Source organism: Silurus meridionalis, chromosome 5 (assembly GCF_014805685.1).
Source record: "Silurus meridionalis isolate SWU-2019-XX chromosome 5, ASM1480568v1, whole genome shotgun sequence".
NCBI classification, from domain to species: domain Eukaryota; kingdom Metazoa; phylum Chordata; class Actinopteri; order Siluriformes; family Siluridae; genus Silurus; species Silurus meridionalis.
In genome coordinates, this window is record NC_060888.1 from 2,854,838 (window position 1) to 2,876,048 (window position 21,211).

A 21,211-nucleotide genomic window follows, 5' to 3' on the forward strand; every position below is an offset into this window, starting at 1 on the left:
TCACGTCCCTGTTTTTGTCCTCCAGGTTTTTCAACTACTTTCACTAATCAGTATAAGTCTGAAGACACTATATACTACTGTCTATTAAAACAATTTTGTGAAGAATGCATTATCATTATAGCATTTCTCTGAACTATATGTAATTTATTGGATGGGTGGATGTATGGATGTATGGATGGATGGATGGATAGATAAACACACAAACACACATTTATTTGCATTTTTTTATTATTATTATTTTCATCATTTTGTTCTGCATTTATTTTTTTATCATGTAAGTCATAAAGTCTTAGTTGTGTTACTCTCTCACACCCACACACACACACACACACACACACACACACACACACACACACACACACACACACACACATATATATATATATATATATATATATATATATATATATATATATATATATATGTGTGTGTGTGTGTGTGTGTGTGTGTATTATACAGTATACTCATACAAGTGTATTATGTAATATTTTAAATAAAACTGTAATATGAATGTAATTAAAAACAAACAAACACACACACACACACACACACACACACATATATATATATATATATATATATATATATATATATATATATATGTGTGTGTGTGTGTGTGTGTGTGTGTGTGTGTGTGTGTGTGTGTTTGTTTGTTTGTTTTTAAATTACATTCATATTACAGTTTTATTTAAAATATTACATAATACAATTGTATGTCACTTCAGAGTGCACAGAATTTACAGATGAGTCGTGGCTCCTCTCATACGACCAGAAAGATGCATAATTTAATATATCAGCCTGAGACTCCTGAAAAATAGCAGTTTATTCTTATTATTATAATTTTAATTATTATTGATGTTGTTCCTACTACTATTACCACTATTACTACTCTATAATAATAATAATGATAATAATAATAAAAAAAAATAAATAAATAAATAAATAAATAATAAAAAAAAAAAAAAAAAAATAATAATAATAATAATAATAATAATAATAATAATAATAATAATACAATATTTTCAAACTGACCACCAATTGATGACAAATTCTATGTAGTATACATTTACAAATGTAAAAATATGTAGCATAAAATTAGACATGCATTTGTATAGGAGATTCAGAATAGCAGCAACCCCTCTGCAGTATATAATAAATTCTTTACTTCATACAATGTTCAGAACCCAGTATTTACTGATTACATACCTGCATCCTTTCTGGACAATCCTTTAGAAAAGTGTTCACTATTAATAAAAAATAAAAGTAAAAAAACATGTTTTCTGATAGAACAAAGACATTGTACTTTTTAATTAATTTAATAGGAAATAACTTACTTTTGCATTTTTTACATTTTAAATAAGTGAGACAGAAAATCAGAAGTGCGCACAGACTCAAAGCCGTCCCCAAACCGAGCACTGTCCAAAGTAGAGATCTGATCATTCCAGGTATACAATTATATTATTATCAAGAAATACAGAGTAATTATTCTGAATTAATATCACTAACAATGAATCATGACTAACCTGTGTTTTTGATTGCGTTGATGTTAGTGCTGTTTCGATACACTGATGCTTCACACACCACTGAATCATCACTCAGAGTTGGTTTAGATGTTCCTGATAAAATAGCTACATTTTTACCTATAAACATTTATATTTATTATCATGAATTTATTGTCAGGAAAGGTATCACTACATATGATGTGTACTATATGTAGACATGTAGCTGAATCCTGTTTTAGTGTTAATTTTACCTTTAATTTTTAAATAAGTCCCATTTCCAAACACACCGTATGGTAAGACGATTGAGCAGTAGTACACGGCTTCATCAGACTGTATGATGTTAGAAATGATCATATTGGAGCAGTTTGAAGATCTTTCTGCTTGAAATCGAGGATTTTGAAATTCATGAAAAAAAGTTTCTTCATCAGTTTTATAGGTTCTGCACATAATCCGAGGCTGTTTTCTGTTTGGTTGTTTATACCAAATAACTACCCCAATATCTGTCCCATAAACACAGCACTGTAGAGTAGCCGAGTCACCGATATCCACAAAGAGTTCTGTATCAGCCTGATGAACTTCTGGTTCTGCAATAGTATGATCAAAGTTCCTACGAGGTTGGACTCCATCTAGAAAAACAAATGCATTAATTAATTGGATTTAATTCTTAGCCAATTAACTGTCTAATATCTTTATTTTAATCAATTAAATTAATTAATTACAAAAATGTCTGTTAAATAGAACATTATCCTAAAAACGACTTAGACATTGAATATGAAAATGATTACTTACACATCACGCAGAAGATCAGCATGAAAACCCAGAAAACAGCCATGACACGTATTCACACTCAACAGAGTGCGTATGAAGAAACATTTGCAGTTATATTACAGGTGGTCTTTACTGAGCATGCTCCAAAATATGACATGCGATTGGTTCTGATAAACAAAACAAAACAAAACAAAAAAACATTCACATCTCTCATACACCAAGTGTGAGAAATGTGAAAAAGAGAGAGAGAGAGAGAGAGAGAGAGAGAGAGAGAGAGAGAGATGTGGCCATGGTGAAGAATTGTACCACGCCGTTACAAAATAGTCAATTCAATTCATCTTATTTATAGATATAAACTACGAAACTTTATATGTTTTAATGAAGTATAAACTTGGATGTATTAATGACCTGTACTTTGTCGATGTTTCAGCTTTTAGATCTTATTAAAGAAGTATATAACATTCTGTATATATATATATATCTGTTTTATATCATTATATGATATGATGAAACCTGAAACTGCCTGGACATGTGGTATGTGTCATTTCCTGTTCTTGTTGCAAACTTTGCTGAACATGTATAGTGTGATGTCATTACATTGCCTCAGTGCTTTGGAATATATACATTTAAATATAATTCTAAACTTGTGTGTGTTACATGGAAATTTGTTTAATGTGTCAAAAATTAAATAAATACAATGCGTGTATAATCATGTACCGTTTATAATTGACATTTTTGCCTTTAATGTTAATAATATTAATGAAAACAAATAGTTATAACAATTATATATTTTTTTTTCATGTGAGAAGAACAGAGAAGTGTTTAAAACACATTTACTGACGTTAACAGCAAGGCAGCTTTTATTAGTTATAGTGTAGTACACAACATATTCAATGTAAATAGATACACAATCTATCTATTATAAGCAATTAATGAGTGAATAACTGCACACTACACAATATTCTGTAAATGATAAATATAAACCTAAATATTTGGGTCTTGTATTAGATTATTATTGGATGTATTATAAGTGTACTGTAAGTGTAACACTTATGAGAAAAGAGAGTGAGCATGTGGTAGGTGTCATTTTCTGTTCTTGTTGCAAACTATGCTGAAGATGTATAGTGTCATTACATTGTGTCAGTGCTTTAGAATATATCATTTAAATATAATTGTAAGTTTACATGTGTAACTTCACATGATAATTGTTGTGTCAAAATCCAATAAATGCAACTCGGGTGACGTATAAACATTATTTTTGTCTTTAATCATTTTCAAAATATTACACCTCAATTTTTTTTCGTGTAAGAAAACCAAAGAAGTGTTTTAAAAATGTCTACAGCGCAGCAGTGTAGCTTGTAACACCATGTGCTCTGGAGCCTTCATCTTACATATTACAATCGTGTTTCACACTGGAGTACACACACTGAACTGTCGAGACCATTCTGCTATTTTCAACTTTCTCTTTTCTTTTGGAGAATTTCAAAGCTGCATAATTGAGACTTTCATCTTCAGCTTCCTAGAAAATAAATAAATAAATAAAAAAATAAATACACACACACACACACACACACACACACACACACACATATCACATATCACATATCACGTATATAGATCACGTATATATATGGCCAAGATCGAGGCTCATTGATGCACGTGAGGAGCGAAGGCTGGTCCGTGTGGTCTGATTGAACAGACAAGCTCCTGTAGCTCAAACTGCTGAAGAAGTTTATGCTGTTGATGCTCAAAAGGTCAGGACTGTTTTTGACCAACCCAATATTAGGAACGTAGTCATGATGTTATGCTGATTGGTGGCCATAAAGTTATTCCTGGTCGGTATATACTGTGTATATATATATATATATATATATATATAAAATACTTACTGTATACATTACAGGTAGTTTAACAAATAATATGACATAATATGAATATTAAACAGGTGAATAAGTAGTAGTTTTGGTCTGTAGTCATAAAATAGAATAAGTATTCATTTCTGCACACGTACCTGCCTCATTCCTGGAGAATCTTCTATGGAAGCGTTCACTATTCATTCAGAAACACAGTAATGAGTTTTATTTTGTACTTTAATTCTATTTAAGTAATTATTACTAAAACACTTACTCTGATCACATTTTCTCCTCCTCAGTAGGAAATAAATGAGACAGAAGATCATCAGCACGCACAAACCCAAAGCCGATCCCAAACCGAGCACTGTCCAATATAGAGATCTGATCATTTCTGATACTGTAATGTTTTATGAATGAACTATTAGTCATTAAAACTGAATTATAAGATAAGAATCTTACCTGCTTTCTCTTGTGTTGTGTTTTTAGTGCAGTCACCATGCACTGAATCATCACACAGACCTGGTTTAGATGTTCCGGATGATATAGTATCTTTCTTACCTATTGTATAAACATTTATCATGATTTACTAAAAGTCTGTGTTTCAGTGTTGTTAAAAAAACCACAGTCAGCATTTTACTTCTTTACTGTTATTTATCCTCCAGGTTGATGATAATAATGATGATAATAAGGAATAATATCATTATATATGATGTGTATTATATGTGGAAACACAGATCAGGCATAACATTATGACCACCTGCCGAATATTGTGTTGGCCGCCTTCTGCTGCCAAAACATTTGTGACCCATCGAGCATCAACAGCATGAACTTCAGCAGTTTGAGCTATAGGACAAAATGTTCACTTGCTGCTCAATAAATAAATCCACCCACTTATAGGTGCCATGATGAAGAGAATATCAGTGTTATTCACTGTTATTCACAATGTTATGTCTGATTGCTGTGTGTAGTTTAATCAATTTAGGCGTAAATTCTACCTTTAATTTTTAAATAAGTCCCATTTCCAAACACACTGTATGGTGAGACGATTGAGCAGTAGTACACGGCTTCATCAGACTGTATAATGTTAGAAATGATCATATTGGAGCAGTTTGAAGATCTTTCTGCTTGAAATCGAGGATTTTGAAATTCATGAAAAAAAGTTTCTTTATCAGTTTTATAGGTTCTGCACATAATCCGAGGCTGTTTTCTGTTTGGTTGTTTATACCAAATAACTACCCCAATATCTGTCCCATAAACACAGCACTGTAGAGTAGCCGAGTCACCGATATCCACAAAGAGTTCTGTATCAGCCTGATGAACTTCTGGTTCTGCAATAGTATGATCAAAGTTCCTACGAGGTTGGACTCCATCTAGAAAAACAAATGCATTAATTAGTTGGATTTAATTCTTAGCCAATTAACTGTTCTTGTTAACATGTGTTTCTTTTGTTAAAGTAAAATTTGATACAAAAATATATTTGAATTAGATTTCGAAAATGACGAACATCAAATATGAAAATGATTACTTACACATCATGCAGAAGGTCAGCATGAAAACCCACTGCCCAGCCATCAAGTAATAAAGTGTGAATGAAGCAACGTTCACATTTATATCACAAGTGGTCTGTACTGAGCGTGCTTCAAAATATGACATGCGATTGGTTCAACTTACTCACACATTATTTTCCTCCACCCACATCTCACCCACATTTCTACATGTATATTTGTTGTAATAGAAAATGCACCTGTATAGTGCAATTAAATCCTGCAGAATGAATCAATTTGAGGTCAGTTATAAAATGACATGTACAGAGAAGAGTCTACAAATGCATTTAAGAACAGAGCTGTGTGAAAGAGAAAAAAAAACACAACTAAAGGTCAGAGTAAGTATTACTAATGCTCGTCACCAGGTGATGTCAACAGAAAAAGAATGACCATGGAAACTCAACACTGAAAGACAAATCAGACAGATCATCAGTTCAGGATTTATTGCCTTAGTTTAATATTTTGATTACAAAATAGAACCACTTTAAATTCTCATCTATAGACAACATCTATTTTTCAGTGCTCAGGAATTAGTGGATACATTTCTTCTGAACTCCTCCACCTTCTCCACCTCTTCTTCCTGCAACCGCACCACTCCACTGCCCTCCCTCTCATTCACACACATGTACTCTCTTACTCCTACTGACTTTCATAAACAGCCTATTATAATAACACACACACACACACACACACGCACACACACACACACACACACACACACACACAAGACTTGACAAATCTGATTTGACTAAATCCTTAGTCTAGAACTCCCCTAGTACTGATGTATGTGTGGTGAGGAGGCCTGGGGTGCAGTCAGTGTTCATATTTATTCCAATGGTGTTCCATGAGGTTGAGGGTCAGAACGCTATAGCAGGAGATCTTCCACACCAACTCAGGTAAAGCATATCTTCAAGGAGCATTGTCATGCTGGAACAGTTTTGGGTCTCCTACTGTACTGTAGTTCACATGAAATAAAAAAAAAACTTTTTAAAGATGTACTTTACAATTGTGTGCCTTAAAATTTGTGGTAAAAGTTAAGGAACAGACCATATAGAATGTGGATGGAAAAGTCAGTTGTCCCAGCACTTTTGTATACTGGGCAAGAAGCTTCTTGACCTGACTACATTGTGTAACATGCCACCTAGAGACGGCAACAAAATACCAGTAATGACCTACATTACAGAGACCAGACTAGTTTCTTAAAATAAATAAATAAATGAATAAATGAATAAATAAACAAACAAACAAATAAACAAATAAATAAATAAATAAATAAATAAATAAGTAAATAAATTATATATAAAATATTATAGCTGAATCGTATTTTGTTTGATGTGTTTATTGATCGCACGAGTGCACACAGAGTTTAGGATCAGATCTGGCTAGTTGTGAATAATTTGGTCACCTTGTGATCTGAGTAAACAACCTGGTGTAATCTTTGGCATCCAATTTTTCTATATGAGGGATGTGAGTTTAAATCTCAGCACTGCCCCCTGTAGGAGCCTGAAGTGTGACCCAGTAGATCATCTACTACTCTATATATTCAATTACATGAGTTGTTCTATAGTACAGAACTAGCAGATTTTTATCTATCTATCTATCTATCTATCTATCTATCTATCTATCTATCTATCTATCTATCTATCTATCTATCTATCTATCTATCTATCTATCTATCTATCTATCTATCTATCTATCTATAGCTGTCACTGTGTCTGTCGATCTGTTTATCTTTATTGCTGTCAGTCACTTTTTGTCTGTCTGTCTGTCTGTCTGCCTGTCTGTCTGTCTGCCTGTCTGTCTGTCTGTCTGCCTGTCTGTCTGTCTGCCTGTCTATCAAGCAAATAATGAAGGAATAATTCTGTAAATGAGAAATATAAAGCTGAATAATTATTAAATTATTATTATTATTATTATTATTATTATTATTATTATTATTATTATTATTATTATTAGTGTTGTACACTCGTGCAAACTTGTGGGTGCCTGAGGGTAAAATGTGGTGGGTGTAATTTCCTGTTCTTGCTGCAAACTGTGCTGAAGATGAAAGGTGTCATCACTTTGTGTGAGTGCTTCAGAATATATCATTATCAAAATCTAAACCTGTCTGCACATCTGTTGTGTGAAACAAAAAATGCAACTTGAGTCATGTGTAAAGAATTTGTTTGTCTTTAATCAGCTATTTATAAAATATATATACAACACATTTTAGATTTGATATATTTCTAATTTAAGAACAGAGAAGTGCTTTAAACACGTCTACAGACGTCTACAACACATTCATTCATTCATTATATGTATTACGAGTGTGTTTCACACTGGTGTACACACATTCGTCTGGTGAAACGGTACTGCTATTTTCAGCTTTGGCTTTTCTTTTGGAGAATTTCAAAGCTGCATAATTGAGCATTTCATCTTCAGCTTCCTGGAGGAAAAAAAAAGACTGTATACATTACATGAAGCTGTACATAAATATAATATCAATATTATACAGGTCCATAGATAGTATTTGTTATCAGTAGTTAAATTTATAAACTAAAATTAAATATACATATTTGCACAAGTACCTGCATCATTTCTGGAGAATCTTCTATTGAAGCATTGACTATTAATTCAGAAACACAGTTATACATTATAATTTGTATTTTACTTGTATTTGAGTAATTATATATGATCACTAAGGCACTTACATTTATCACATTTTTTTCTTCTCAGTAGGAAATAAGTGAGAAAGAACACCAGCAGTGTGCACAAACCCAACACCGATCCCAAACCGAGCACTGTCCAGTGTAGAGATCTGATCATTTCTGATTCTTTAATGCTTTATGAATTATTTATTATTAATTAATATTGAATTATATGATATTGTAAGTATTTTACCTGCTTTCTCTTGTGTGGTGAAGTTAGTGTTTCCATGCAGTGTTGCTTCACACTTCACTGAATCATCACACAGACCTGGTTTAGATGTTCCTGATTTAATAGTTTAATAGAAATTAAAAAATTACTCACTTAGAAATATTTACCATAATTCACCAAAAGTCTGTTTTTCAGTGTTGCTAAAAAATGACACTAATTTGCTGCTTCACTTTAATATTTATAAATATAATAATCATTTTAATTCACTTAATTATTTATATTAATTATATTATTTTATACCACTTGAACATGTTAAAGTTAATAGTGAAAAATATCCATAAATTCATTCATTAGCTTTAAATTGTACAATTATTAAAGCTACTAAATTGTAAATCAATAGTAAAAACAAAATTGTGCATTTCTACCTTTAATTTTTAAATACGTCCCATTTCCAAACACACTGTATGGTGAGATGATTGAGCAGTAGTACACGGCTTCATCAGACTGTATGATGTTAGAAATAATCATATTGGAGCAGTTTGAAGATCTTTCTGCTTTAAATCGAGGATTTCGAAATTCATGAAAAAAAGTTTCTTCATTTGTATAGGTTCTGCTCATAATCCGAGGCTGTTTTCTGTTTGATTGTTTATACCAGATAATTATATTAATATCTCGTATCCCATAAATACAGCACTGTAGAGTAGCCGAGTCACCGATATCCACACAGAGTTCTGTATCGAACTGATGAACTTCTGGATCTGTGATGGAATGAGAATAGTTTGTACGAGCTTGTGCTGCATCTATAAAGCAAATGTGTTCATTAGTTTAATTGAATTCAAGAACAAAGCGAAATACACTTATTTAAAATAACAGAACCAATTAAAATATCTTTATTTTAGGATTTAAATTGAATTAATTGCAAAAAACAAATCTGCTAATTAGAAATTCAAAATATTCAACATAATTACTTACGCATCATGCAAAAGCTCAGCATGAAAACCCAGAAACCAGCCATCGTATGTGTTCACCATTAAAAAAAAGAGTGTATATGAAGCAACGTTCGAATTTATATAGCAGTCGCTTTTTACTGGGCATGCTCCAAAACAAGACATGTGATTGGCTCTAATTGATAAAGGAAAAAAGAAAAAAAACAAAAAACAAAAAAAAACAAAAAAACATGATACCCTATGCTTTATTCCCCTCCACCCACATCTCACCCACAGTTCCATACTCGTGCTGTGAATTCAAGCTCATAATGAAGTAGTTGTTTTGGAACAAAAAGGTAGCGTGTACATATTTTCACATGTGGTGCAATTAACAGTAAACAAAGTCTGGCATAATAAAATCATTTTCACAATGAAGTGTGATATAGGTACTAAGACTGAATGCCACCAGCCAGCAATACCCTCTTATACAGCAGATAATAAACAGAGAAAGCTAACGCTAACACATGGTTGTTTCTAGACACGTGAAGATGATATCTCTTCAACTGCAACTGCTGAAAAAAAAGAAAAACAATAGAAACCATACATTCTACAATTCTAATGGTTTCCAAGACAAATGCCATTATAACACAGCTCTTTACTATTAAAACCTAATTAGTTTGAATTGCATAGTATTGTTACATTTTTATATAAATAATAAATAATATCCCACACCCCACATAAAAGGCAAAATCCCATGAGTATATTTATTATATTCCTATAAGCAGAAATTTTCACACACCCTGGACAGATCAGTAAAGTCTTATAGAATATACAGTAGGCCTGTAAGACCTGTATTGTTTCCTCTTATAGCAAATGAACATACATAAAGTGTCATATACAGTACATGTCAGAATGAGCATGCAGCTGGACCCAAATGCAGGATGCGAGCAGAGAGTTTAAGAATAACAGTCTTTAATAAGAAAGAGAAATTGCACTTCCTTGAGCGACATCATGACGCAGAGTGATGCCCTCTGCACAGGTCTAAGGCAGAGTGATGCCCTCTGCACAGGTCTAAGGCAGAGTGATGCCCTCTGCGCAGGTCTAAGGTGGAGTAACGCCCTCTGCGGAGGTCATAGGTGAATCCGCACCCTCTGCGGGGCTTGGGACAGGCTTGGAGGCATGCTTGGCAGGGCAGACAGGCTAAGTGGCAAAAATTCCAAACAGACAAACAGAGCAACAAATGGGCAAAATCAAAAACCAGAAAGGTGATGACAGTACAAATCATTACCTGGCAACCCAAGACTACCAAATAGTTGATGTGCTTATGACAATAAAATAAAATAAAATAAAATAAAATAAAATAAAATTAAATTAAATTAAATTAAATTAAATTAAATTAAATTAAATTAAATTAAATTAAAGTAAAGTAAAGTAAATAAAATAAAATTAAATAAAATTAAATACAATTAAAATAAATTTAATTTAATGTTAAATTAAATTAAATTAAATTAAATTAAATTAAAAAAAATTATTTAATTTAATTTAATGTTGAATTTTGTGATTTTCAAATCAAATCTGAGCACTGATTTACAAATCTGACCTGTTGAAAAAAATCTTGCCACCTAGTGGTTAACTGTATCTTTTTTTTTATTTTTATTTTTATTTTTTTTTATTGGTAGGTTGTGATGTAGTGCACTGAAGTGTGGATAAAATGATAATGTACTACACTATGTACATGGTAACAATAAACAATATGGATATGTGCAAAAACTATGTACAATAAAATTCCAAAATGAGCAAAACTGAGAAGGACAGAATAACGTTATTCAGAATTCATAAGTATATTATAATAAAGGAATCAAAAAGATATAATATATAGTAATAATGTAATAATAGATGTCTATTATTAATAAAAATACAACTAGTAATAATAGTAATAATTGATATCATAATTAAATTTAAATATATATTGTTTTACGTATGATTTCTCAACTCTAGCGGAATGCTTCTCCAAAATTTTAATTGTTCAATTGGGAAGCACAAACTTGTGAGAGGTCACAACAGCAAAAAAAAAGGCAGTTAAGATGACTGTTAAATATTTCTTGCCAATATTGTAAGTGTGATTTGTCATTTATTGCACATGAGCAGAGGAAGGCATCACTCCCAGCCAAATAGTCCATGTCAGAGTACATAGATTGTCCTTTTTCTCATGTATGTGTGCTTTCCGTTTAATCTCCCAGGATAGAAAATCCAGCATAACATACTGTACCGTGTCTTCAGCTTCAGTTTGAATTTATAAAGTGATAGATTTATTTGACCACAAATCAAACTCTGCAGGTGCTCTGGATTAATGAGTCAAGAACTGAAATATTTTGCTACAAAAAAAATGTTTCTGAAAGACAAAAAGTAGCACAACAATGAGTGTCTGCAGCCAACAGTGAAGCATGGTGGAGGTTTCCTGCGAGTTCAAGGCTGCATTTCTGTAAATGGAGTTGGAAATTTTGTCAGGATTAATGGTGTGCTCATTGATGAGAAATACAGGGAGATACTTATCCATTAGGGAGCCATCTGATTGGCCCCAAATGTATTCAGCATCAGGACACTGATTCCAAACATACAGTCGATGCAGAGTAGAGAAGAACCTGAAGAACCAGAGTCCACAAATCCCTGATCTAATTTTTTTTTAAACTTGCATTTAGTTCAATTGTTATTAGTTGAACTTTGTGTTATTACATAGTGATTTTGCCACCATGTGAAATTACTCCACAAACAAACATTTTACTTGATCAGGTTTGTGTCGCTGTCCATGGTGTTGAACACGTAATGTAACTAAAACTTTGAGACTTTGGATCAGTAGCAACTGATAATCTCAGTGTCCCAATTCGGTACAATGAATTCTTCTAATGTCAGCGAGTTGTTATCATTTCAAGTTTCATCTACAATGTCGACCAAATTTAGTGGCAAAAACGAAGGTCGATCTAAATAACGCCATCTAGTGGTAGAAATTACATACATAAATACATTTCTCTTTAAGATTTGTGGGATTCAAAGGTCTGAGATAGATAGTAAAACGCTTCTATCTTGCAGTCTATGCTAATTTAAAGCATTATTTTTCATTATACATCAACTTTTAGACTGCAACATTAATGAAAAGAGGAAATTATAAAGCATGAGTTTAAATACACAAATGACAGAGTTTAATGTGTTCCATATGAAGCGTGTTAAAAACATCTAATTATTGCTTTAGTGTGCATTATGGTGGCATTGATGTAATTTTAGATCAAACCCATTAGAATGTAATTGGAACACATTTTAATAGAAGTGATTAGATCTGATGAATATCTGATCTTAATGTTAATATTCTTCTTTAACAAAGAAGATTTTCACATATCCACTGTCTAACAGTGAAATTGCAGGTTCTAGAGCATAGGGTCAGCCATGATACAGGATCCTTAGAGCAGAAAAGATAAAGAGCCTTGCTTAGGGGCCCAACAGTGGCAGCTTGGTGGTGGTTAATACTGAACATTTTCTAACTTGATTAAAATGTTTGCAAATATCTAAAACATGTTTAGCGGCAAAATAAAATTAACGATTCCAGATTTTCAGTGTGGTCTCAACCTTGTATTTTTTTTTAAGGTCATTTCACCAGTGCTGAGTTTTTAATACCATTAGTATGGTCTCAAAATAACCTGCAATGAACTTTCCATTCAATGACATTATGCACAAACCACATTAGAGGGTGGGGTGTGGTTTCGTGAAAAGATTGTGCTGTTCAGTTTTTTTTCCATTTACTAGATTAAATCACATGATAGATTTCGAGGTGTGCTCACCACAGGCCAGCTCAAGTATATATATAATCTTTGCATCAGAAACATTCATAATCTGCACATAAACAATACAATGAAAGGGCATTCAATATGAATGAATTTTGGATCTCAATTTTGGTCTTTAGTGTCACGTGTAAGTATTTGACATTTTTTACATTTTTTGTCCATTATATTTTGTCCATGCATCTATTTGCTTAAAATCTTTTATTTTTTTTCTAGATACAGTCCAGTCTGGTAGATACTGCATTTCTGCACAATCCCTCAAGGAGATCGATGTTTATCACCCTGAAACAAAGCTCAGTGTGGATATCGGACACTCGGCTCATCTACAATGTTGTGTTATAGGAAAAGATGATGGTGAAATAATCTGGTTTAGGCAACAAAATGGAAATCAGCCCCGGGTTATAGTCAGGGTTCCTAAAACTGCTAATGCAACATTTTACCATGAATTCCAAAATTCACATTTTCAGATTAAAAGACTGGGAAACTGCTTTAATCTGACCATTTCACACTCCACAGTGTCTGACGAAGCCACGTACTACTGTGCATTCATGTTTGCAGCTGGAACTCGGCTACAAATTAAAGGTAGGATTTCTACGTCATACAAAATGTATGATTTAATAAACAAATATTTCATTCTTTATTAATGTAAGAGTAGTAAAATGTTCACTGTTTTAAGAAACAGTGATATTCTGATTTGCTTTTTTACTGTTGTTTAAATGTTTATAGGTGATCGTGTTACCACTACATCAGTAACATCTAAACCAACACTGCATGAAGACAACATGAGCATGAACACACAAGAAAAAACAGGTAAAATGTTTGATCATTCGTGATTGTGAATCGTATTTGTGTTTCACCGTATTGAAAATAATCAGATCTCTACATTGGACAGTGCTCGGTTTGGGATCGGCTTTGGGTTTGTGCGCACTTCTGATTTTCTGTCTCATTTATTTCCTCCTGCGAAGAAAATGTGATAAAAGTAAGACATTCATTTCATTAGAATATATATATATATATATATATATATATATATATATATATATATATATATATATATATATATATATATATATATATATATATATATATGTATATATATATATATATATATATTCTTTTATGATTATTTATTTATTTATTTATTTATTTATTTAATTATGTATATATTTAGTTTTTCTTTGAAGAACTCATAGATGTGTTTCTGTATTATTAGTGAACACTTCTGTTAAAGATTCTCCAGGAATGCAGCAGGTATGTGAGCAAAATATACTAAAATTGTATGTAATGATTGTCCTATTTCCAAAATTCCTTTTTTAGCTAACATTCTTAAATTCCAGATGGGATTGTAGTTAGAACAGTTATAACTTCATAATACTGTTTGGAACGATTCTCAGTCTGGTTTTAGAACTGGTCACAGTGTCAATACTGCTACTATGATTGTGACAAATGGTGTTTTTGGTGCCTTGGATAGAACAAAATCATTATTTGTGCTTTATTTGTGGATTTTTTTGTCTGAGATGTTTGAATGAGTGAATCAGAAATTGCTGCTGAAATGTTGGTCTCAGTTTGAAAGCTGTTTATTGGGTTGAAAATGATCTGAGACCAAATTCAGCATGTTTATGTGGAAGTTTCGTGAAAAATTAAAGATGCTACCCACAGTTTTCGTTTCTTCTTTATTTTAAATGATATTTGAAAGAAAATCAGAGCAAAATTGCAGATGTTATTTCTACATTTGCTCTCTCCATTTTACAGGCAGCACAAGAACTTCAGACTGCATTAAATTGTTTACTGAGTGCTCTGTTGAGTTTAAAATTGATTGTAAATGCACAGAAATCAAAGTTGATTTTTTTTTATCTTTACAAAAGTTTGGTCGCAGTTGTGTGATGTACTAGTATTTCCAAAGCCGATGGTAAATCTATTGAAAGAGGGGTCTTACAAATACTAGGGTACTGTATATGGATAGATGATAGACTGCTATTTAAAGTAAATATTGCTCATCTTGAATGGATGCTTAAACTAAAGATTGGCTTTTATTTAAAAAAAAATAGTCCTATTTCATTTTAAGTGTGAGGTAGAAAGTTACATTTTGGTGACATTTTGTACAGAGATGCGTTTTAAAGAGCCTTTATTCAGTGTTCCATGCATGTCTGTGTTTTATTAGAAATGTAAAGTTTTCTATTTATCACTGCATTCGTTATAATGCAGTAAGATGGACATCGCTGACGTAAAACATAAAAAAGAGCACTAGTATTTTTTATCTGTGATTTAAGAAAGGGGAAAATTTCCCCAGGTTTCTACAGATGTGTGGAAAACTGCATATTTCTGTAAAACGACATTTTATTCACCCTGGTTGTGGAATAATTGGCAAAATGATTTGCATATCTATTTATTTATGTGAATTTGTTTATTTACAGCTATAGTCTTTTAATTTGTGTTTGGTTTTGATAAGAAACCGCTGTGTTAAATAAGGGTTTTGTATGCTGCACTTTTTTTGTGTGAGTTTTAATGTTGAGTTTTGCATGGCTGCTGCCTTGGCCCGGTCCGTCTTGTAAAATAGAGCAATAATCTCAATGGGACTTCTTGGTAAAATTAAAATCAATTAAATAATAATAATAATAATAATAATAATAATAATAATAATAATAATAATAATAATAATAATAATAAAACCGTATATCATTTTTTGTTACTAGGGTTTATTCAAACATTTCTCATTGTTCATTGTTTTTTCTTACAAACTGTGAAATGTTACTATATTTATACAATGCACGTTATATGTTCAAAATATATTGTATAGTCAGCTTTTTGGTTTTATTTCTTTATTTAGCAAAATTACTAATACTGTATTGCACGACAGTTCGAATTTTCTATTAGGTTTTTTGCATTTTATCTATATATATTTTTTTTTACATTCATTTTTTAATTAATTTATTATTTTATTTTTAATTAATTAATGAATTATTTTTTTTATTCACTCATTCATTCATTTTTTTTTATAGGAATTTGAAGACGACACCCTGAATTATGCAGCCTTGCAGTTCTCTAAGCGGAAAGTCAAAGCTGGAAGGAGAAAACCGGACTCCGTCGATGAGTGTGTGTACTCCGATGTGAATCGAACTGTGAGGTGTAACATAAACAAATAAGTCATACCACATATATATTTCACTGGAAAAATAAATGAAAATATTTTGACTTAAGGGTAATTTATTGTATTATTATGTATTATGTATATCAAGCTTCAAAAGCTTGATAATTTATCTGCTAACAGATACACAGGAGAAGTGATAATACTAAATAACAGGAAAAAATACATTTTAAATAAAGTTTTATGATAAGAAATATAAAATACATTTCCATATGTTAAAGGTATTATTTTTTCCAGTGTGTATCTAAAACACGAATGCGACATGGTTTACATGTATACACAATAAAAACAATAACATCTATGATTTCCTTTCTTTTTTAATATTCTTGTATTGATGTTAACTAAAATAAAAATTAAATAAAATAAAAACAGAGAAAGAGAAAAATCCATATTTTTTTATTTTATGACTGCAGTGTTGCATTTTGTGGAGAATAACTAACATTTGTTGTATTTTTACGTTTGCATGCAGTGTTTTGTCGATTTCTTGAACAGTTTTTTCAATGCAATAATTATAATAACAATAAATAATATAAATTGATTATTGTTACTGCTTAGTGTTCTCAGGTTCTGCATGCATGACTTTTACAAGGTGAACAAAGCTGTTAAAGATTTAGCGAGACCACTGGCTGTAGCTCAGATCCTGAACTAGCTATGACCAGATGCTAGTAGGCCGAAGTGACTGTGGTTAGAACAGATAGAAACTCTTTTTTCTCTGCATGCTCATGTTTTGCAGTGCATGGTGTAGATTCCTGATAAGGAAGTAGGTGATGCAGCTATGATGCTGTCAAAGCGTTTGTTTTAATGTTTTCATTACCAATGGTGAGAGCTTTGACTTTTTCATCTTCCTGTGACAGTATAGGTAGCACCTTCTCTCAGGGTAAGAGCTATACACCATACATTAAGGCTCTTCACTGTTCTGGCACTGAGGTGGTGATACAAACTTACCCTAGACGTTCGAACAGCAGAGTCCCTGGCTAGCTATCTACAAGCGACGGTTGAAGACCTCCCTCTTCCTGAAACACTTCCACTAGCACTTTCCAAGTTTGCGTTAAATAATACAGTTGTAGGCTGATTTGTCTTAAGTTTGTAATCTAGTGAACCAGTGTAGATTTATTCATTGATAGAGACTCAAAGCACTTTTGTACGTCGCTCTGAACATGGGCGTCTGCTAAATGTTAATGTAAATATACTACTGGCTTCCGTATTAATGACAAAGTTTAGAAGTTCAAACGCATGCTTTGTTGGCCCACATGATCATTACACTGTAGTACAAACACAATTTTAGGATCAAGTCAAGTTTATTTCTTTAGCACTTTTCACACTGGAGACTGTCTCATAGCAGCTTTACAGAACTTAACAATTAACGGGAATGATGTGTGTTTATCCCTGATGAAGCCTGGGGTGGATGGGGAAGACACCTTGAGAGGAACCAGACTCAAAAGGTGAACCGAAATCTATTTGTGTGATATCATTCTCCTACTGATATAGCCCATGTCCCTCCTCTGCACATGTCCAAACCATCTTAATCACTTCCCTCACCTTGTCTCCAAAACGTCCTACATGTACTATTATTAACATCATTGATAAAACAATACTGACACTCTTCTCCTAGATGCTTGAAATTGCTTGAACATCTCCATTCCTTGAATGCAGTCCTGTTCTTTATACAGTATCAAGTTCTATTCTGTTTCTTCCTCATTTTTTTCTTGCTGGCCGTCTCTTTAACTCTTAAAGGTGTCATTTGCTGTTCTGTGTTTAATTTTATCCATACTGTCATGTTTATGACCCATTAGCTTACATATATATAAACTTTACTGTACACTGAATGACGGAGAAAGAGACAGAAATAGATTCGGGTAACTTTCGTATCTGTGTGCTTAATTTGTCAACTCTCTGTTATTGCTTGAAAGAGGAAATGTGCAGCAAGCAGTTTCCTTTCTCGAAGATGTTTTAATACCAGCAAGCTGATGTAGGAGGAAGTGGAAACTAATTCTATCAATCATTGTTTTGTATTAAATAAAATCTACAAATGTATTTATTTACAAAGTGTTTTGTCAATTCAGTCTTAAAATTCATGATCATTAACATTTTTGGGTAATAAAGTTGAGCTCATGCTGAAAACACACTGCACACTTATTCATTCACTTATTATTATAAAGTGAAATTTAAAGCAATATAAAAAAAAGTATTTTATAATTTAGTGTTTTTTTTTTCTTCTAGCCTCTTTCACATTTAATACTCTTGTTGAAGTAAAACACAGTCACTATCAAAGTCAAAAACTTCTTACATTTTGAAAACTGCATCTGTTTGCACATTTCCTGTATTTCCTAACATTCACCTTACAACCTCAAAAATATATATCTAAAAATACAATTATGATTTGCAATGAAAATGCTGTACATAGATTTACATTTTTAACAAAGACAAAGAGTATTTTTTTATTATTATAAAAAAGAGTTTAAACAAAATGAATAATAAAATGTATAAAAAAATAGCATTTCCTTTTTTTTTTTTTTTTTTTTTTTTTAATTCTGTGCAAAACCACAGCAATAGATGTTAAGAATACCATGTGCCTGGACCAATCACGTTGCATACTGGGCGTGCCCACCAGAATATACAGTACCTATATATATGTTCATGCTTCAGAATCATTTATACTCTGTTTGTAAATGAAACACGAGCACTGTGGTATTTGTAGAAACCGCATGAGTAATGACAAATGGCTCATTTCTGGACTTTAATTTTGATCTTCAGCACCATGTGTAAGTAATAAGTGTTGGTTATCATATTGATTTATTACTGTCTTAGTTTTCATTGAAATAATTTATCATTGACAGATAGTAGAGTCTATAGTAAGTCTAAATGTTAATATTAGTTATTTTAGGTGAGATTTTGCCCATAATAATATTTGAATGTAATTTTCCTAATAAACACGCCTCTTTATTTGCAGATCAAGCTCGTAAATATCAGGTTACTGCAGATTCTCCCAAACAGCCAGAAGTTTGTCTGTTTCAGAAAGAACTCAGTGTAAATATTGGTGAATCTGCGACTCTGCACTGTTGTGTTTCGAATAACCTACAAAATGGAAGAATTATCTGGTTAAAGCAGCGTCCAAACCAAACACGGCCTGAAGTCGTAGCTGGTACATTTACCGGTGAATTCCAAAGTTCTCGTTTACAAATAGAAAATCAGGGAAACTGCTACAATTTGACCATTTTCAACACCACGAAGAGTGACAACTCTATATACTACTGTGCTCTTATGTATTCAAACAAGATATCATTAAAAATTAAAGGTAGGATTTCTATTCAAATGAATGTTGTGTCCGGTTAAATGTATTCATTTTTCATTACTGTTAACACGTGAAGTAGTGAAATGTAAGGTAACTATAGCACATGTGACATTCACACTGTATCAGGATCGAATGTATCACCACGTGAAAAGACCACTGAACTCCCATGCACACAAGAGAAAACAGGTAAGATGTCTTATAAATTGAATTTATGAGTTACAATTCAAAATAAAAATTAGGGTTTCATTGTGCATATAACATATCCGACATGACTCTACATCCCGACAGTGTTCGCTTTGGGAGCGGCTTTGGGTTTGTGTGTCCTCCTGAAATTCTGTCTCATATTTATTCTACTGAGGAGAAGAAAATGTAATCAAAGTAAATGATTTTTTTATAGGATAATAAATGCATCATTAAAATAGTCACTTTTACTCCAAAGGCATTAATAGGTGCGATTCTGTATTAATAGACAATGCTTCTGTAGAAGATTCTCCAGGAACCAAGCAGGTACTTGTGCAAGAAATCAGATTATTGAGTTTATACTTTTTTTTAAATATTTTCAATTAGTTACATACGTCTTCTTACTACATTTTTTTTTTTTTTGTTATATATGTGACATTTTGCTAGTCACATAACATAAATAATTCAGAGTAATAATTTATCAGTTTGAATTAGTTTTTTCATCAAATGTATTCTGTGTAGTTTGTGTGTGTGTGTGTGTGTGTGTGTGTGTGTGTGTGTGTGTGTGTGTGTGTGTGTAGCTCAGTTACCCATATGGTATACGTATTACTTTAAACTATTTCTATTATGTTTCCTAATTTTTGGAAATAATAATTTATTTATTTCTCTTCTTTTTAGGAATCTGAAGAAGAAACACTGAATTATGCAGCAGTGAATTTCTCCAAGACGAAAGCCGAAGCTGAAAACAAACATATCAGCTCCACTGAGTGTGTGTACTCCAGTGTGAAATAAATCTGTACTATATTTAAGAAAGGATGTTGGACTTTAGCCTAAATCAAAGAATGTGACTGATGCATTAACTGTGACTGGGATTCATCCACATGTGCTGCCCAGATCCAGGAAGTAAAATTATTCAGCATTAAGTGTTGAGCACTATTTCTTCAAACACATTCTACATTAACCAACATAAATCATTAACCAATAAAAAAATTCTAAAAAAAAAATCCTGCCATTATCATTTATTGTGCAGAATAACCACAGGACTTTGAGAACGATGTCTGCTTGCATGCGTACAATAAACAGGAAGTTTAGGTGCACTATAGCTATATAAAGAAAATTCAGACCACAAACAACAAAACCAAAAAGCTCTGACCAACTACCAACTTCACCCTATAATACAAATACTGCATATACACAGCCCCCATTTTTTCACTTAATTGAATCTCTAATTTAAAAAATTCTCAATACTTTTTTGTTATTAAGAAAAAAAAAAAACATAAAAAAAAACATTATTGTGTGTGTGTGTGTGTGTGTG

The 21,211-nt window shown here is 32.1% G+C and overlaps 5 protein-coding genes across 9 annotated transcripts; 2 read left to right on the plus strand and 3 right to left on the minus strand.

Annotated features, from left to right (window-relative positions):
• Positions 1 to 696: 696 nt before the first annotated feature.
• Positions 697 to 2,341, minus strand: LOC124386123. The gene is made up of 6 exons (XM_046849776.1): positions 2,292 to 2,341; positions 1,754 to 2,128; positions 1,524 to 1,616; positions 1,335 to 1,415; positions 1,207 to 1,244; positions 697 to 807 (listed from the first exon to the last, which is right to left on the minus strand). The coding sequence occupies exons 1-6, from the start codon at positions 2,332 to 2,334 to the stop codon at positions 697 to 699; spliced, it is 741 nt and encodes a 246-aa protein (XP_046705732.1). The 5' UTR covers positions 2,335 to 2,341.
• A 1,279-nt stretch (positions 2,342 to 3,620) lies between these two features.
• On the minus strand, positions 3,621 to 5,691 carry LOC124386332. The gene is made up of 6 exons (XM_046850095.1): positions 5,653 to 5,691; positions 5,119 to 5,493; positions 4,583 to 4,681; positions 4,398 to 4,487; positions 4,282 to 4,319; positions 3,621 to 3,789 (listed from the first exon to the last, which is right to left on the minus strand). Exons 1-6 carry the CDS (start codon positions 5,672 to 5,674, stop codon positions 3,658 to 3,660), a joined length of 756 nt encoding a protein of 251 aa, XP_046706051.1. The 5' UTR covers positions 5,675 to 5,691; the 3' UTR covers positions 3,621 to 3,657.
• A 2,160-nt stretch (positions 5,692 to 7,851) lies between these two features.
• Positions 7,852 to 9,544, minus strand: LOC124386442. Of its 2 annotated transcripts, none has more exons than XM_046850289.1 (6): positions 9,496 to 9,544; positions 8,949 to 9,323; positions 8,548 to 8,637; positions 8,358 to 8,447; positions 8,235 to 8,272; positions 7,852 to 8,092 (listed from the first exon to the last, which is right to left on the minus strand). In XM_046850289.1, the coding sequence occupies exons 1-6, from the start codon at positions 9,536 to 9,538 to the stop codon at positions 7,952 to 7,954; spliced, it is 777 nt and encodes a 258-aa protein (XP_046706245.1). In that variant the 5' UTR covers positions 9,539 to 9,544; the 3' UTR covers positions 7,852 to 7,951. The 2 variants fall into 2 exon arrangements, with proteins under 2 accessions (XP_046706245.1, XP_046706244.1); XM_046850288.1 differs by having other exon boundaries at positions 8,358 to 8,474.
• A 3,734-nt stretch (positions 9,545 to 13,278) lies between these two features.
• On the plus strand, positions 13,279 to 16,696 carry LOC124385746. The gene is made up of 6 exons (XM_046849006.1): positions 13,279 to 13,409; positions 13,496 to 13,861; positions 14,006 to 14,089; positions 14,172 to 14,258; positions 14,493 to 14,530; positions 16,279 to 16,696. The coding sequence occupies exons 1-6, from the start codon at positions 13,367 to 13,369 to the stop codon at positions 16,420 to 16,422; spliced, it is 762 nt and encodes a 253-aa protein (XP_046704962.1). The 5' UTR covers positions 13,279 to 13,366; the 3' UTR covers positions 16,423 to 16,696.
• Positions 16,697 to 19,097: 2,401 nt separating this feature from the next.
• LOC124385747 lies at positions 19,098 to 20,907 on the plus strand. Of its 4 annotated transcripts, none has more exons than XM_046849008.1 (6): positions 19,098 to 19,186; positions 19,375 to 19,719; positions 19,843 to 19,902; positions 20,005 to 20,085; positions 20,186 to 20,223; positions 20,575 to 20,905. In XM_046849008.1, exons 1-6 carry the CDS (start codon positions 19,144 to 19,146, stop codon positions 20,686 to 20,688), a joined length of 681 nt encoding a protein of 226 aa, XP_046704964.1. In that variant the 5' UTR covers positions 19,098 to 19,143; the 3' UTR covers positions 20,689 to 20,905. The 4 variants fall into 4 exon arrangements, with proteins under 4 accessions (XP_046704964.1, XP_046704963.1, XP_046704965.1 ...); XM_046849007.1 differs by having other exon boundaries at positions 20,005 to 20,094; positions 20,575 to 20,904; XM_046849009.1 differs by lacking the exon at positions 20,005 to 20,085 and having other exon boundaries at positions 20,156 to 20,223; positions 20,575 to 20,907.
• The last annotated feature ends 304 nt before the right edge of the window (positions 20,908 to 21,211 follow it).

Coding starts and splice junctions, on each gene's coding strand:
- LOC124386123 (XM_046849776.1), bottom strand. CDS start 2,334: ATGGCTGTTTTCTGGGTTTTCATGCTGATCTTCTGCGTGATGT. Junction 2,129..2,291: donor GCTGATCTTCTGCGTGATGT/GTAAGTAATCAT, acceptor TTGTTTTTCTAG/ATGGAGTCCAACCTCGTAGG. Junction 1,617..1,753: donor GACTTATTTAAAAATTAAAG/GTAAAATTAACA, acceptor CTATTTTATCAG/GAACATCTAAACCAACTCTG.
- LOC124386332 (XM_046850095.1), bottom strand. CDS start 5,674: ATGCTGACCTTCTGCATGATGT. Junction 4,682..5,118: donor GACTTATTTAAAAATTAAAG/GTAGAATTTACG, acceptor TTTATACAATAG/GTAAGAAAGATACTATATCA. Junction 4,320..4,397: donor GAGGAGAAAATGTGATCAGA/GTAAGTGTTTTA, acceptor CTGAATGAATAG/TGAACGCTTCCATAGAAGAT.
- LOC124386442 (XM_046850288.1), bottom strand. CDS start 9,538: ATGGCTGGTTTCTGGGTTTTCATGCTGAGCTTTTGCATGATGC. Junction 8,273..8,357: donor AAGAAAAAAATGTGATAAAT/GTAAGTGCCTTA, acceptor CTGAATTAATAG/TCAATGCTTCAATAGAAGAT. Junction 8,093..8,234: donor ATTCTCCAGAAATGATGCAG/GTACTTGTGCAA, acceptor TTTTTCCTCCAG/GAAGCTGAAGATGAAATGCT.
- LOC124385746 (XM_046849006.1), top strand. CDS start 13,367: ATGAATGAATTTTGGATCTCAATTTTGGTCTTTAGTGTCACGT. Junction 13,862..14,005: donor AACTCGGCTACAAATTAAAG/GTAGGATTTCTA, acceptor AAATGTTTATAG/GTGATCGTGTTACCACTACA. Junction 14,259..14,492: donor GCGAAGAAAATGTGATAAAA/GTAAGACATTCA, acceptor CTGTATTATTAG/TGAACACTTCTGTTAAAGAT.
- LOC124385747 (XM_046849007.1), top strand. CDS start 19,144: ATGGCTCATTTCTGGACTTTAATTTTGATCTTCAGCACCATGT. Junction 19,187..19,374: donor TTTGATCTTCAGCACCATGT/GTAAGTAATAAG, acceptor CTTTATTTGCAG/ATCAAGCTCGTAAATATCAG. Junction 19,720..19,842: donor GATATCATTAAAAATTAAAG/GTAGGATTTCTA, acceptor ACACTGTATCAG/GATCGAATGTATCACCACGT.